This window comes from Cervus elaphus, chromosome 1 (genome assembly GCF_910594005.1).
Source record: "Cervus elaphus chromosome 1, mCerEla1.1, whole genome shotgun sequence".
NCBI lineage: Eukaryota > Metazoa > Chordata > Mammalia > Artiodactyla > Cervidae > Cervus > Cervus elaphus.
In genome coordinates, this window is record NC_057815.1 from 92,722,755 (window position 1) to 92,739,708 (window position 16,954).

Sequence of the window (16,954 nt, forward strand, 5' to 3'; positions counted from 1 at the left end):
AGAATAACAGTCAGTGCTGTTAGCTTCACTACTGTGTCCTAATGCCCAGACAGCCCCAAGGACTCAAGAAATATTTTCCTAATAAATGAATAAGCTCCAAACAGCATTAAGGCTTTCTATTATTCAAGTCACTTTGCTGAAATAAGCACGTTGAGGCTCAGAAAACTTCCCTCATCTTCCCAAATAAGCCAAGATTCCTATTCAGCTCTTCCTTACTTTAATAGCCATAGTCTTGACCATATTTCATAGGTTTGTATAAGAGAATGCCCTCCTTTGGTATGGGTTGAGGTAATTAAACACTTGATTCCTTCATTTGTAGGTGAGGTCTCTTTAAACCATGGAGAACAATCACACGGTGACTGAGTTCATCCTTGTGGGATTCACAACAGACCCCAAGATGCAGCGGGTCCTGTTTGTGGTGTTCCTTGGCATCTACTCCATGACCCTGGTAGGAAATACCACCCTCGTAGTGCTGGTCTGTAATGACTCCCGACTGCACACGCCCATGTATTTTTTCATTGGGAATCTGTCTTTCCTGGATCTCTGGTACTCCTCTGTGTACACCCCAAAGATCCTAGTGACCTGCATCTCTGAAGACAAAAGCATCTCCTTCACTGGCTGTGTGGTCCAGTTCTTCTTCTCTGCAGGGCTGGCCTACAGTGAGTGCTACCTGCTGGCTGCCATGGCTTATGACCGCTACGCGGCCATTTCCAGTCCGCTGCTCTATGCTCAGGTCATGTCGAGGAGGCTCTGTATCTGTTTGGTTATATATTCCTATACTGGGGGTTTTGTCAATGCAATAATACTCACCAGCAACACATTCACATTGAATTTCTGTGGTGGTAATATTATTGATGACTTTTTCTGTGATGTTCCACCTCTCGTGAAATTGGCTTGTGATGTGAAGGAGACATACCAGGACGTGTTGTACTTCCTCCTGGCCTCCAACGTCATCACCCCCACTGTGCTCATCCTAGCTTCCTACGCCTTCATCATTGCTGCCATCTTGCGAATTCGCTCCACCCAGGGCCGCCTCAAAGCTTTCTCCACCTGCTCCTCCCACCTGATCTCTGTCACCTTGTACTATGGCTCCATTCTCTACATCTACTCCCGTCCAAGTTCCAGCTATTCCCTTGAGAGGGACAAGATGGTGTCTACATTTTACACCTTGGTGTTCCCCATGTTGAACCCCATGATCTACAGCCTGAGGAATAAAGATGTTAAAGATGCTCTGAAAAAACTCTTCAGGTTCACATAATCTGAAGTCTAAACTGACATAAATTTCCTGAGACATTGCTCAGTGAAAACAGACTGCTTCAGGGGAAGTTTGGGGAGAGATATTAAAAACAAAAACAAAAACAAAAAAAACACCTGTTTCTCTACTCAAAGAAATTCAATGAAAAAGTATTTTACCTTGCATTAGTTTGTTTTGTTTAATAATTCTGCTATAATCTATTATACAATTTAATAAATTGAACTTATTATAATTTTAAAAAATGATATCAAAATTTAATGCAATACAAGAGTACATATCACTACTGGAATTTCAAAAGATTAAATTTTACTATCTCCTTGGGATAGACCCATTTTCCACCTACTTGAAGAGCATTAAGGGATTGTGAAGAAACCATTAAATGGATTCTTGACATTTGTGGAATATATCCCAAATTCTTCTTGTCTGATACAATGCTTCTGTGGTAATGAAAGAGTAACGACTGTGAAGAATTTTGTGATGGAAAGAGAAAGCAATGAGGTATTAGATAACAAACACAGATGAAAAGAAAAATCAGAAATAGAAGTAGCACAAATTATGAATTGGCATCAACTGTTGGTTCTAAAACTTTTATTTAACTTTATTGCATAAATATGCACATTACAATAGCTATACTCTTTCAACAAAAAATTGTAACTTCTGAGATGCAAACTACTCATTTGTCAAATGTAACCAATATTCTGTAATTTGCAGCATTGTTGTAAAGAGCATTTTTTTAATTAGTCATTTCAGGTGGTCAAAAGGTAAAAAGAAAATAATTATTAAAATTATTTAAAATTAAGTAAAGTTCACCAGAAATTTTCAAATGTTGTTCTAAAAGTACCTTCCTTTCAATGTTTATCAATGAATGATTTTAACTTTTTTCATAAGAAATGAGTTCCTCTGCTTTCTTTTGGTTTTCTTCCTCTTTCTTCATCTAATCTCTAGATGATGCAGAAATTTCCCACTAGCCAATGATCTCATATATAGTCCATAAATATAGAATCTATACATACTACGTTCAGAGTATTTCACAAGCTACTTGCTGAATAGACTTGGCAGGAGGTGGACAAGTCAAACAGAGACAGAACCGATGCCAGAATGTGCTCACTTTTAGGGTAATAACCAGAGGTGGATATTACCGAACACTTAGCTTTCCCTTGCCAAGCAAATCCACATTGGGGATGGTAGCCTGATTTGAATTTACCCTCTTTTTAAAGGTAAAATGCAAACTTCCTAATACAAATTACAAAAATTGGGGGAGGGTGGATAACAGGATAAGTTTTAACTTAATCAGCTGTGTCAGAAGCTCACAATTCCAGATTAGAATCATAGATTCATTGTTTTGCACTTGCCTAGCTATCACTTAAGCATATATGTGGAAATTAAAACATATCTTGAAGGATCACCTACAAAAAATGAATTAGTATGTCTGGAAACATTACCTTCAGTTTTATAGTTTACAGTTTCTATAAACCGTTTTTACAGGCATGAAAGTATTTTTGAAAGTCAAATATATAACATCTGATTATGAACAACAAAAGTATCTGGAGAGTTATTGTTTGTTACCTTTGTTATGAATATTGATGACAGCAAAAGGATCAGTACTCTTCCAAAAGCAATGGAGGTTATTATTGCCTACAATGAACTTTTTAAAATATTAAGTATAAAATGCAGAATCAGTTTTCAAAAAGAGCTATATATTACAAGCAAATCACGGGAAGAAAAACAACTAAACCTGCCTTGTACTAAATATTGGTCTGTAAGGTTCTAGGTAATTAAAAAATTCTATCAGTGTCTGTGAGGGTGGGAACAAACACTGAATCTAGAATACAGCAGAGCTTTAATTTGTCGGGTCTTTGTTTTTTTGTGTGTGTGTGTGTGGGTGGGTGTGTCTTTTTGTTTCTCTTTGTCCCATTTGATGTTGTTATTTTCCTTCATGGGGAATATTCAGTTCATGATCAGATGGATAGCATGGCAGACTACTCAGTCTATCTGGGAGAGATCACACTTAAGGTGTTATGTAATCTTAATAACATATATTTAGAAAAGTGTTTTCCTCATATTCTAAACAATTCAAACACTTTGCTTAATATTTCATTGAAGTTGAAGGCACAAGGATGACAAAGAAATAATCAATATACTCAATTAGAGTTTTATGAGGGAGTTCGGGAGAACGTCTTAATTAAAACAAACATTTGTCAAATTTTGTTTCCAGCTTTTTCACAATTTTAAATCTACTTCTTGATCAATAAAGTTTGCTCACCAAGGTTCAAACTCAAACTATGTATTTGAAAACCATCCAAATCCACTTTCTTTTACAAAGAGAGCTCCCCCAAAATCAAAGAGGATGAGTTTTAATGAAAATCGAGTACTGCAAAGTAGCAGAATGCAATATTGTAGAGCATCAAACAACTCAATATTAGTTTTAAAAGTTTAACCACAACAAAAGAATAATCAACAGAAAATGGTTCAATCAATGATTCATCTTTTAAGCAAAATGTGTTGTATTTACTTGAAATATGGCAATGTGCACAAGCATGTTTATAAGACAGTAATTTGGAAAATGCAATGACAGCATCCTGCAAAAAGATCACCTTCATCTCTGAGGTCTTATAGTCTGTGTTGTTTTCCAGAAGGCCGCTTTAACATCTTTGTTTCTCAGGCTATAGATAAGAGGACTGAGCAATGGGTTGACCACAGTGTAAAAGAGAGATGCCGCTTTGTCCTTCCCCAGGGAGCAGGTGGAGCTTGGCCTGCATATGTGAAGAGCAAGGATCCATAGAAGAGCATGACCGAGAGCAGGTGTGAGGCACAGGTGGAGAAGGCCTTGCGCCTTCCTGAAGCTGTGCGGATCCTCAGAATAGCCAGAGAGATGTTGAAATAGGAAATTATGATGACAAGAATGTTGGAGAGGACAGTGAAACCCCCGAGACCCAGGAGGACCTGCTCATAGACCTTGGTGTCTGTACAAGACATCTTCACCAATGGTGGCACATCACAGAAATAGTGATCAATAATATTTTTGCCACAGAAACTCAGGCGAAACGTGTTGGCAGTGTGTGCTATAGCATTCAAGAACCCTCCTATGTAGGAGCCAGCAACAAGTCCAGTACAGAGAGAAGGGGACATAGAGCTTGAATAAAGGAGCGGGTTACAGATTGCCATGTGGCGGTCATAGGCCATGGCTGCTAGGAGATAGCACTCAGTGTAGGTTACAGCACAGGAAAAGAAAAACTGGGCTCCATCCAGCCAGTGACATGTGCTTATCCTCTGAGACACAAGTTGCCAGGATTTTGGGGGTGTACACAGAGGTGTACCAGAAATCCGAGAAAGAGAGATTGCCAATGAAAAAATACAGAGGTGAGTGCAGGCAAGAATCGATATGGATTAAGATAACTAAGGACATGTTACCTGACAAGGTGATCAAATAAAGCATCAGAAATATTCCAAATAGGGTCGGTTTCCACTGAGGGTCTGTTGAGAGGCCCAGTAAGATGAATTCATTCAGGAGGGTGCGATTTCCAACTTCCATGTCCACAGAGGATAAAGCCTGATAAGATAAGAAAAAGTTGGTAAATGATTTAATGATTTTCCATTGAAAGAAATAAACTATTAAACCAGCAATTCCTAGGAAGCTTATGGACTTTTATCCCTTATTGCTTAGAATGATTGATAGAACATCAGTCTGTGACTTAGGGGCCACTGGAATTCAAGTTATAATCTCAGTTTGAAATTTGGCCTTTCACTACCTAATTGTTTAATGTAGAACACCCCCTCACATAGGCACCCCAAAATTACAACTGTTTACAGAGCAACTGTCAATAAGAAAAACCTGATTCCAATAGACCATATTTGGGGCCATAAAAACACTCAATAATTTTAAAATGATTCAAGCTATGGGAAGTATTTTTTCTGACTCCCATGTGTTGATAATTTCATTAGAAACCAGTAGAAGAAAATAGATCTATGAAAAATTCCCAAATATTTGAAAGAATATTTAAAACACTTCTAAATATCTTATAAGCAAAATTAAAAAGTACATATAGAAATTATTTTTAAGAAAGTGAAAATAAAACACAACATATTAATTAGTGGGAAATAGCAAAGCAGCACTTACAGGGAAATTTCCAGCACTGAACACCAACAAAAAATAAATAAATAAATAAATAAAAGCTCTTTAATCAGTGATATTTGCTTGTAAGTGTGAGCAGGAAGTGGCCCAGATGACAGAATAGAACACTGAGCTCACCTCCTCCCTTGGGAACACCTAAATTATAGCTATTTACAGAGCAAATATTGATTAGCATCATCTGAAGACTTTCCACGACTGAAGAAACTGAATATATAAAGAAGAAACCATGAGATAAATAGTAGATATGAAGATATAGATAAGTTGACACCTTGCATATATAGATAGAGAGAGATAGCTATATTTAAATGTCACGGTAGTCACAAACCAAAATCCTATGATAAATGCCACACAAAAAGAGAAGAGAGAAGAATCCAAATACAACACTAAAGAGTAAACAAATCACAAGAGAAGACAACAACAAAAAAAGGAATTTTTAAAAGAACTACCAAAAAAATAATAATTAACAAAATGGCATTAAGAAATACATATGAATAGTTATTTTTAATATAAATGGAATATATTAGTAAATGAAAAATATAGAGTGACTACATGAATGAGAAACTAGGACCCATGCATGCACTGACTGAGCTTCCCAGGGGCACTGGTGGTAAAGAAGCACTGCCAATGCAGAAGACATAAGAGAGGTGGGTTCAGTCCTGGGGTCAGGAAGGTCCCCTATAGGTGGGCATAGCGATTCACTCCAGTACTCTTGCCAGGAAAATCCCATGGGCAGAGGAGCCTGGGGGGCTGCAGTTGTTAGGGCTGCAAAGCATCAGACACAACTGAGGTGACTTAGTACATACACACACATGTACTGCCTGGAAGATATTCCAGATCTAAAGACACACACATACTGAAAGTGAAGGGATGGAAAAAATGTATTAAATGTAACTGGAAAGAATGTGGGGTAACAATACTTTTATCAGACAAAATCATCTTTAAAACAAAGACAGTGATAGACAAAGACATTAAAAGATAATAAAGACATCAATCTAACAGAGTAAACATATATAGACACATATAAAATGTGTGCATGCTCAGTTCTGTCCAACTCTTTGCAACCCCATGTACTGTAGCCCTCAAGATGCTCCTGTGTCCATGAACTTATCCCAGCAAGAAAACTGGAGTGACTTGCCATTTCCTCCTCCAGGGGACCTTCCGAACCCAAGGATCTAACCTGTGTCTCCCGAGCCTTTTGCATTGGCAGGCAGATTCTTTACTGCCAAGCAACCTGAGAAGCCCTACACTCACAACTGGAATCAAGATTGCCAAAAAAAATAGCAACAACCTCAAATATATATATGATATCACTTTAATGGCAGAAAGTGAAGATTAACTAAAAAACTCTTGATGAGGGTGAAAGAGGAGAGTGAAAAAGCTGGCCTAAAATTCAACATTCAAAAAATGAAGTTCCACCACTGGTTCCACCACTTCATGACAAATAGATGGGTAAAAAGTGGAAACAGTGATAGATTTTATTTTCTTGGGCACCAGAATCACTGTGGATGGTGACTGTAGCCGTGAAATTAAAAGACACTAGCTCCTCGGAAGAAAAGCTATGACAAAAACTAGACAGTGTATTAAAGAGCAGAGACATCACTTTGAGGATAGAGTCAAAGCTATGATTTTTCCAGTAGTCAAGTAGGGATGTGAGGAGTTGGACCATAAAGAAGGCTGAGTGCCAAATAATTGATGCCTCTGAATAATAGTACTGGAGAAGACTCTTGAGAGTCCCTTGGAGAGCAAGGTCATCAAACCAGTTCAATCCTAAAGGAAATAAACCCTGACTATTCGTTCATTAAAAGGACAGATGCTGAAGCTGAAGCTCCAAAATCTTGGCCAGCTGACACCCTGGAAAAGACCCTGATTCTGGGAAAGATTGTGAGCAAGAGGAGAAGGGTGTGATAACAACCAACCCCTAAACCAACCCCTGGTCACTAAAAACTTCAAAGAGAAAAGTTTAAAAATTGGAAAAATAATTAAAAAAGAAACAAAACTCTAAATTCTATGAAACATTGCAAAAGCAGTCATTTGTAAGAGTTAAGTCTATAATGTTAAACTCAAGAAACAAGAACAATCTCAAATAAGCAACTTCCCAGTACACTTAAAGAAACCAGAAAAAGAAGAACAAATCAAAGTTAATAGAAGGAATGAAATAATAAATATCAGAGTAGAAATAAGTGATAGGTACATTAGAAAAACAATAGAACATATCAGTGTAACTAAGAATTAGTTCTTTGAAAAGTAAAAAAAAAAAAAGATAAATCTTTGACCATATTCATTAACAAAGGAGAGGATGGCCAAATAAATAAAATTAAAAATAAAAGAGAAGTTACAACCTATTTAACAGAAACACAGGCAATCATAAGAGAATACTATAAACAGATATGTGCCAACAAGTTAGAAAACCTGGAGGAAATGGATAAATTCTTAGAAATATGCAATATTTAAAGACCAAATAAGGAAGAAATAGAAAATATGGGGCAACCTGTTATTGGTAATGAGATTGAACAAGACCCCAATCAAAAAATTTTCCAAGAAACAAATCTGGGACCAAAAGAAATTGTATGATTTGCAACAACATGGAAGGAGCTAGAGGGTATTCTACTAAGGGAGTAAATCAGCTGGTGCTGCTTAGTTGCTTCAGTCACGTCCGACTCTGTGTGACCCTATGGACTGCAGCCTGCCAGGCTTCTGTCCATGGGTTTCTCCAGGCAAGAGTACTTGAGTGGGTTGCCATGCCCTCCTCCAGGGGATCTTCCCAACCCAAGGACCAATCCTGGGTCCTCTGCTTTGCAGGCAGATTCTTTACCACTGAGCCACCAGGGGAAGACAAATACTGTATGATCTCATTTATATGCGGAGTCTAATAACCAAACCAAGAGGAAAAACATAACAAAACAGAATCAGGCTCAGGGATATGAAGAACAAAGAGGTGATTGCTAAAGGAAATGAGGATGCGGGGGGCGGGGGGCTGGTGAATAAAATAGGTGAGGAACAAGATTCTGGTTTCAAAGTAAATAAGTCATGGAAATGAAATGTACACCATGGTAAATACAGTCAACAGTATTGTTAAGAAGAGATATGACAATAGTTTGGAAGAAAAGCTATGACCAAACTAGACAGGACATTGAAAAGCAGAGACTACTTTGTCAACAAATGTTTGTCTAGTCAAAGCTATGGTTTTTCTAGTAGTCATAGGTAGATGTGAGAGTTGGAACATGAAGAAAGCTGAGTACCGAAGAACTGTGGTGTTGGAGAAGACTCTTGAGAGTCCCTTGGACTGCAACGAGATCAAAGCAGTCAATCCTAAAGGAAATCAATTCTGAATATACATTGGAAGGACTGATGCTGAATTTGAATCTCCAATACTTTGGCCACCTGGTGTGAAGAACTGACTCATTGGAAAAGACCCCGATGCTGGAAAAGATTGATGGCAGGAAGATAAAGGGACGACAGAGGATGAGATGGTTGGATGGCATCACCAAATTGATGGACATGTGTTTGAGCAAGCTCCAGGAGTTGGTGATGGAATGGGAGGACTGGCATGCTGCAGTCCATGGGGTTGCAAAGAGTTAGACACAACTGAGTGACAACTGAGTACTGTCAAAATGTAATAACTTTGTACGGTTATGATACCTAGAATCATCATGGTGATCATTTTGTAATGTATAGAAATATTGAATGGCAATATTAGAAATAAGCATTGTTGGTAATTATACTTTAATTAATGCTGTAACTTCTAAAAGAGAAAGAAGTTAAAAATAAACCACATAATTGATATCTATAGGACATTTCACCCCAAAACAATCAACTTCACCTTTTTCTCAAGTGCACACGGAACCTTCTCCAGAATAGATCACATCCTGGGCCATAAATCTGGTCTTGGAAAATTAAAAAAAAATTGAAATCATTCCAGTCATCTTTTCTGACCACAGTGCAGTAAGATTAGATCTCAATTATAGGAAAAAAATTGTTAAAAATTCAAACATATGGAGACTAAATAACATGCTTCTGAATAACCAACAAATCATAGAAGAAATCAAAAAAGAAATAGAAATATGTATAGAAATGAATGAAAATGAAAACACAACAACCCAAAAGCTATGGGACACTGTAAAAGCAGTGCTAAGGGGAAGGTTCATAGCATTACAGGCTTACCTCAAGAAACAAGAAAAAAGTCAAATAAATAACCTAACTCTACACCTAAAGCAATTAGAGAAGGAAGAAATGAAGAACCACAGGGTTAGCAGAAGGAAAGAAATCTTAAAAATTAAGGCAGAAATAAATGCAATAGAAACTAAAGAGACCATAGCAAAAATCAACAAAGCTAAAAGCTGGTTTTTTGAAAAAATAAACAAAATTAACAAAACATTAGCAAGACTCATTAAGAAACAAAGAGAGAAGAACCAAATTAACAAAATTAGAAATGAAAATGGAGAGATCACAGCAGGTATCACTGAAATACAAAGGATCAAAAGAGACTACTACCAGCAGCTCTATGCCAACAAAATGGACAACTTGGATGAAATGGACAAATTCTTAGAAAAGTATAACTTTCCAAAACTGAACCAGGAAGAAATAGAAGATCTTAACAGACTCATCAGAAGCAAGGAAATCGAAACTGTAATCAAAAATCTTCCAGCAAACAAAAGCCCAGGACCAGATGGCTTCACAGCTGAATTCTACCAAATATTTAGAGAAGAGCTAACACCTATCTTACTCAAACTCTTCCAGAAAATTGCAGATGAAGGTAAACTTCCAAACTCATTCTATGAGGCCACCATCACCCTAATTCCAAAACCAGACAAAGATGCCACAAAAAAGGGAAACTACAGGCCAATATCACTGATGAACATAGATGCAAAAATCCTTAACAAAATTCTAGCAAACAGAATCCAAAAACATATTTAAAAAATCATACACCATGACCAAGTGGGCTTTATCCCAGGAATGCAAGGATTCGTTAATATCTGCAAATCAATCAATGTAATACACCACATTAACAAATTGAAAGATAAAAACCATATGATTATCTCAATAGATTCAGAGAAAGCCTTTGACAAAATTCAACACTCATTTATGGTTAAAACTCTCCAGAAAGCAGGAATAGAAGGAACATACCTCAACATAATAAAAGCTATATATGACAAACCCACAGCAAGCATCACCCTCAATGGTGAAAAATTGAAAGCATTTCCCCTGAAATCAGGAACAAGACAAGGGTGCCCACTCTCACCACTACTATTCAACATAGTGTTGGAAGTTTTGGCCACAGCAATCAGAGCAGAAAAAGAAGTAAAAGGAATCCAGATAGGAAAAGAAGAAGTGAAACTCTCACTGTTTGCAGATGACATGATCCTCTACATAGAAAACCCTAAAGACTCTTCCAGAAAATTACTAGAGCTAATCAATGAATATAGTAAAGTTGCAGGATATAAAATTAACACACAGAAATCCCTTGCATTCCTATATACTAACAATGAAAAAGCAGAAAGAGAAATTAAGGAAACAATTCCATTCACCATTGCAACAAAAAGAATAAAATACTTAGGAGTATATCTACCTAAAGAAACAAAAGACCTATACATAGAAAACTATAAAACACTGATGAAAGAAATCAAAGAGGACACAAACAGATGGAGAAACATACCGTGTTCATGGATTGGAAGAATCAATATTGTCAAAATGGCTATTCTACCCAAAACAATCTATAGATTCAATGCAATCCCTATCAAGCTACCAACGGTATTTTTCACAGAACTAGAACAAATAATTTCACAATTTGTATGGAAATACAAAAAACCTCAAATAGCCAAAGTAATCTTGAGAAAGACGAATGGAGCTGGAGGAATCAACCTGCCTGACTTCAGACTCTACTACAAAGCCACAGTCATCAAGACAGTATGGTACTGGCACAAAGACAGAAATATAGATCAATAGAACAGAATAGAAAACCCAGAGATAAATCCACACACCTATGGACACCTTATCTTTGACAAAGGAGGCAAGGATATACAATGGAAAAAAAACAACCTCTTTAACAAGTGGTGCTGGGAAAACTGGTCAACCACTTGTAAAAGAATGAAACTAAAACACTTTCTAACACCATACACAAAAATAAACTCAAAATGGATTAAAGATCTAAATATAAGACCAGAAACTATAAAACTCCTAGAGGAGAACATAGGCAAAACACTCTCCGACATAAATCACAGCAAGATCCTCTATGATCCACCTCCAAGAATATTGGAAATAAAAGCAAAACTAAACAAATGGGACCTAATGGAACTTAAAAGCTTTTGCACTACAAAGGAAACTGTAAGTAAGGTGAAAAGACAGCCCTCAGATTGGGAGAAAATAATAGCAAATGAAGCAACAAAGGATTAATCTCAAAAATATACAAGCAACTCCTGCAACTCAATTCCAGAAAAATAAATGACCCAATCAAAAAATGGGACTAAGAACTAAACAAACATTTCTCCAAAGAAGATATACAGATGCCAACAAACACATGAAAAGATGCTCAACATCACTCATTATCAGAGAAATGCAAATCAAAACCACAGTGAGGTACCATTACACGCCAGTCAGGATGGCTGCTATCCAAAAGTCTACAAGCAATAAATGCTGGAGAGGGTGTGGAGAAAAGGGAACCCTCTTACACTGTTGGTGGGAATGCAAACTAGTACAGCCACTATGGAGAACAGTGTGGAGATTTCTTAAAAAACTAGAAATAGAACTGCCATATGACCCAGCAATCCCACTTCTGGGCATACACACTGAGGAAACCAGATCTGTTTATAATAGCCAGGACATGGAAGCAACCTAGATGCCCATCAGCAGATGAATGGATAAGGAAGCTGTGGTACATATACACCATGGAATATTACTCAGCCGTTAAAAAGAATTCATTTGAATCAGTCCTAATGAGATGGATGAAACTGGAGCCCATTATACAGAGTGAAGTAAGCCAGAAAGATAAAGAACATTACAGCATACTAACACATATATATGGAATTTAGAAAGATGGTAACGATAACCCTATATGCAAAACAGAAAAAGAGACACAGAAGTACAGAACAGACTTTTGAACTCTGTGGGAGAAGGTGAGGATGGGATGTTTCGAAAGAACAGCATGTATATTATCTATGGTGAAACAGATCAGGATGCATGAGACAAGTGCTTGGGCCTGGTGCACTGGGAAGACCCAGAGGAATCGGGTGGAGAGGGAGGTGGGAGGGGGGATCGGGATGGGGAATATGTGTAACTCTATGGCTGATTCATATTAATGTATGACAAAACCCACTGCAATGTTGTGAAGTAATTAGCCTCCAACTAATAAAAAAAAAAAAAAAAACAATAAAAAAAATTAAATACTTTAATACTGATAAATGACAAAAAATAAATAAAATAAACCACAAACTGATGATCTATGTTATATATTGCAAAAGAGATAGAATTCTTTACTGATTTTCTGATTTCAAGAATAGATTCTCTTGGTGTCAAGATTCTATCCTTGGTGTCTGGGATGGCCTTGTCATTTGTTTAGGTCAACAATTTATAGCAAATACTATATGTCAAGCCTGGGTCTCAAGAGGCTTTGTATCTTTCTTTTCTTACTTTTGAAATGCTACTACTATGTAAACCAGTGATCAGTGCAAAGAAATAGAGGAAAGCAATAGAATGGGAAAGATTAGAGATCTCTTCAAGAAAATTAGAGATACCAAGGGAACATTTCATGCAAAGATGGGCTCAATAAAAGACAGAAATGGTATGAACCTAACAGAAGCAGAAGATATTAAGAAGAGGTTGCAAGAATACACAGAAGAGCTATGTAGACATAGCTCAGACATCCTGGAATGCGAAGTCAAGTGGGCCTTAGGAAATATCACAATGAACAAAGCTAGTGGAGATGATGGAATTCCAGCTGAGCTATTTCAAATCCTAAAAGATGGTGCTGTGAAAGTGCTATACTCAATATGTCAGCAAATTTGGAAAACTCAGCAGTGGCCACAGGACTGGAAAAGATCAGTTTCATTGCAATCCCAAAGAAAGGCAATGCCAAAGAATGCTGAAACTACCACACAATTACACTGATCTCATACACTAGTATAAGCAAGGTGAAAAGACAGCCCTCAGAAGGAGAGAAAATAATAGCAAACGAAACAACAGACAAAGGATTAATCTCAAAAATATACAAGCAATCCCTGCAGCTCAATTCCTGAAAAATAAATGACCCAATCAAAAAATGGGACAAAGAACTAAACAAACATTTCTCTGAAGAAGACATACAGATGGCTAACAAACACATGAAAAGATGCTCAACATCACTCATTATCAGAGAAATGCAAATCAAAACCACAACGAGGTACCATTACATGCCAGTCAGGATAGCTGCTATCCAAAAATCTACAGGCAATAAATGCTGGAGAGGGTGTGGAGAAAAGGGAACCCTCTTACACTGTTGGCGGGAATGCAAACTAGTACAGCCACTATGGAGAACAGTGTGGAGATTCCTTAAAAAACTGGAAATAGAACTGCCATATGACCCAGCAATCCCACTCCTGGGCATACACACTGAGGAAACCAGATCTGAAAGAGACACGTGCACCCCAATGTTCATCACAGCACTGTTTATAATAGCCAGGACATGGAAGCAACCTAGAAGCCCATCAGCAGATGAATGGATAAGGAAGCTGTGGTACATATACACCATGGAATATTACTCAGCCATTAAAAAGAGTTCATTTGAACCAGTTCTAATGAGATGGATGAAACTGGAGCCCATTATATAGAGTGAAGTAAGCCAGAAAGATAAAGACCAATACAGTATACTAATGCATATATATGGAATTTAAAAAGATGGTAATGATAACCCTATATGCAAAACAGAAAAAGAGACACAGATGTACAGAACAGACTTTTGGACTCTGTGGGAGAAGGCGAGGGTGGGACGTTCTGAGAGAATAGCACTGAAACAAGTGTACTATCAAGGGTGAAACAGATCACCAGCCCTGTTTGGATGCATGAGACAAGTGCTCAGGGCTGGTGCACTGGGAAGACCCAGAGGGATCAGATGGGGATGGAGGCAGGAGGGGGGGGATCAGGATGGGGAACACATGTAAATCCATGGCTGATTCATGTCAATGTATGGCAAAAACCAATACAATATTGTAAAGTAATTAGCCTCCAACTAATAAAAATAAATGGGAAAAAAAAAAAAAAGGACCCTAGTGCTGGGAAAGGTTGAAGGTGGGAGGAGATAAAGATGACATAGGATGAGATGTTTGGATGGCATCACTGACTCAATGGACATACGTTTGAGGAAACTCCAGGAGTTGGGAGGCCTGGCATGCTAGAGTCCATGGGATTGCAAAGCGTCAGACATGGCTGAGTGACTGAACTAAACTGAACCATGTAAATAAACCTGGGTTAGCATTCTGAATAATGAGACATCTGACTGCATTCTCTTTTTGACTCTAGCTGACACTAAGCTGGACCCCAGACATGTGAGTGGGTCCATTCTTCCTCATCTAGCTGTCACTGAGTTAGCACCTGTGTGCAGGCATATCAGCCTGCCTAGCTCTGAGAAGACAGGGCTGGTGTAGGCAGCCTTGCAAAACCACCAGGTTGGACTGTCACCTGAGTTCAAATCCTGATTTCATCCCTTGATAGCTCTGCAATCTTGGGAAAGTACTTAACAGCCACCATCCCACATCTCTATACCTTTTAAAAGCTAGGAAAATGTCAGTGTTCTAGATTAAATGAGTAGCCCAGGTTGTGGACAAAAATTAAACCCAGTAGAAGCTAATTTTATTCTAAGAAAGAATAATAATATCTGACTTATAAAACCTGAGTGTAAGGAAAATTAAATAATGAAAGCCATTTTTTTTTTCAAGAAGACAGTAATATTTAGACTGGTGATGTCCTTCAGAATTTTTTTTAATATTTTGAGTAAGTATCTTTGTTACCTATTTGAATGTAATTTGACAAAGGAGCATCACGTTCAGAGTGCAAAGCTCACTGGCCTTGGATGAAGGAGTCCTGTGATAGGGACAGGGTCTGACACTTACCATTTGTGTGATTTTTTAAAAATTGAGATTTAATAGACATAATGACATAATGCCTGTACAATTTTAAGAGAGTCACCTGTCCTCTCTGGAACACAAGTTTATCACATGAAGAAATGTATTTGTTCCATTTCTAGCACCAACTTTCTGTGATTCCCATTTATTAAAACCTCTTATAACCTCTATAAAATCTGTCATAACTATAAGAACATGTAACCTTGCCTGCAATGATACAGTGTGCAGAAAAGATTAACAACCCTTATGCTATGCATGTTTCTTTGTAGACATTAAGTGTATCATCATCTTTGCTTAAGTGAGAGATGAAATATATCCTTATTTTAACATGAAGATTTACATTGTCATACTTCTTTCTATAATAATCAATCATGTGAACTTGTGTACATTCCTTAATTTCTTTATCAGGAAAATAATTAACTGCTCTTAATTTTTGGAAGGTTAGACCTCTTTGAAAACCTAACAAAAGCAATGTATGTTCACCCCAACCTCCACAACTGCATGTATGTTTAAACAAACAAAATTTTAGAGGGTTCAAGAATCCCTATAAATCTACCCATAGATTTGGGGTCATTATTCTAAATTAAAAATTCTACCTGTAAAAGGGACTTCCCTGGTAGCTCAGGTGGTAAAGAATCTGCCTGCCATGCAAGAGACCCGGATTCAATCCCTGGGTCAGGAAGATCCTCTGAAGAAGGGAAGTCAACCCATACTAATATTCTTGCCTGAGTAACTCCATGGACAGAGGAGTCTGGCGGGCCACAGTCTATGAGGTCAGAAAGAGTCAGACAGGACTGAATGACTCACACACACACACACACACACACACACACACACACACACAGAGTAAAAGATACCTAATGCTAACATTCTATACTCCTAAGAGATGAGTAACAAAATAATTCAAACTTCAGAAGTTTGCAGTTGAATTCCTAACCTTCCGTCCTCCAAAGTGATCTCTCTGTTCATTTGTTATATCAGGTAACAAACTCTATTCTTCTAGCTTCTCACACTACAAGTTTGGAATCAATCTACTCTTTTTTCCCTCCTATTTCCTCTTCAAACTTCCCCCTGAAGTTTGCACCTAAAAAATGAGCACCAAGAAGTTAAAATATTACACCTATAGTTGAGTCAACACAGAGTATCAGAATCACTAGACCTTGTATGTCCTCTTGTTTTCTCCACTGTGTAAAAGAATATGTGGTGAGTCAGCATAACTATCAGAGTGAATTTTAATTTTAGATGAGAGTTATGTATATCATTAATGGACCTCTGTTTAGAAGTGTGTGTGTGTGGCATAAGACAAACTTTGCACCTCTCTTCTGATTTCAACTGAGGTCGGGTGAAACTGTAAGTCTCTCAGTTGTGTCCAACTCTTTGTGACCCATGGACTGTAGCTCTTCTGTCCATGGGACTATCCAGGCAAGACCACTGGAATGGGTAACCATTCTTTTCCAGGGGATCTTCCCAACCCAGGGA

General features: G+C 37.6%; 1 protein-coding gene and 1 pseudogene across 1 annotated transcript; one reads left to right on the top strand and one right to left on the bottom strand.

Moving 5' to 3' along the window:
* Positions 1-337: 337 nt before the first annotated feature.
* Positions 338-1,258, top strand: LOC122700067 (olfactory receptor 1013-like). The gene has a single exon (XM_043912634.1). It carries the CDS (start codon positions 338-340, stop codon positions 1,256-1,258), a length of 921 nt encoding a protein of 306 aa, XP_043768569.1.
* Positions 1,259-3,851: 2,593 nt separating this feature from the next.
* LOC122700109 lies at positions 3,852-4,793 on the bottom strand (annotated as a pseudogene).
* Positions 4,794-16,954: the final 12,161 nt, after the last annotated feature.

Coding starts and splice junctions, on each gene's coding strand:
- LOC122700067 (XM_043912634.1), top strand. CDS start 338: ATGGAGAACAATCACACGGTGACTGAGTTCATCCTTGTGGGATTCACA.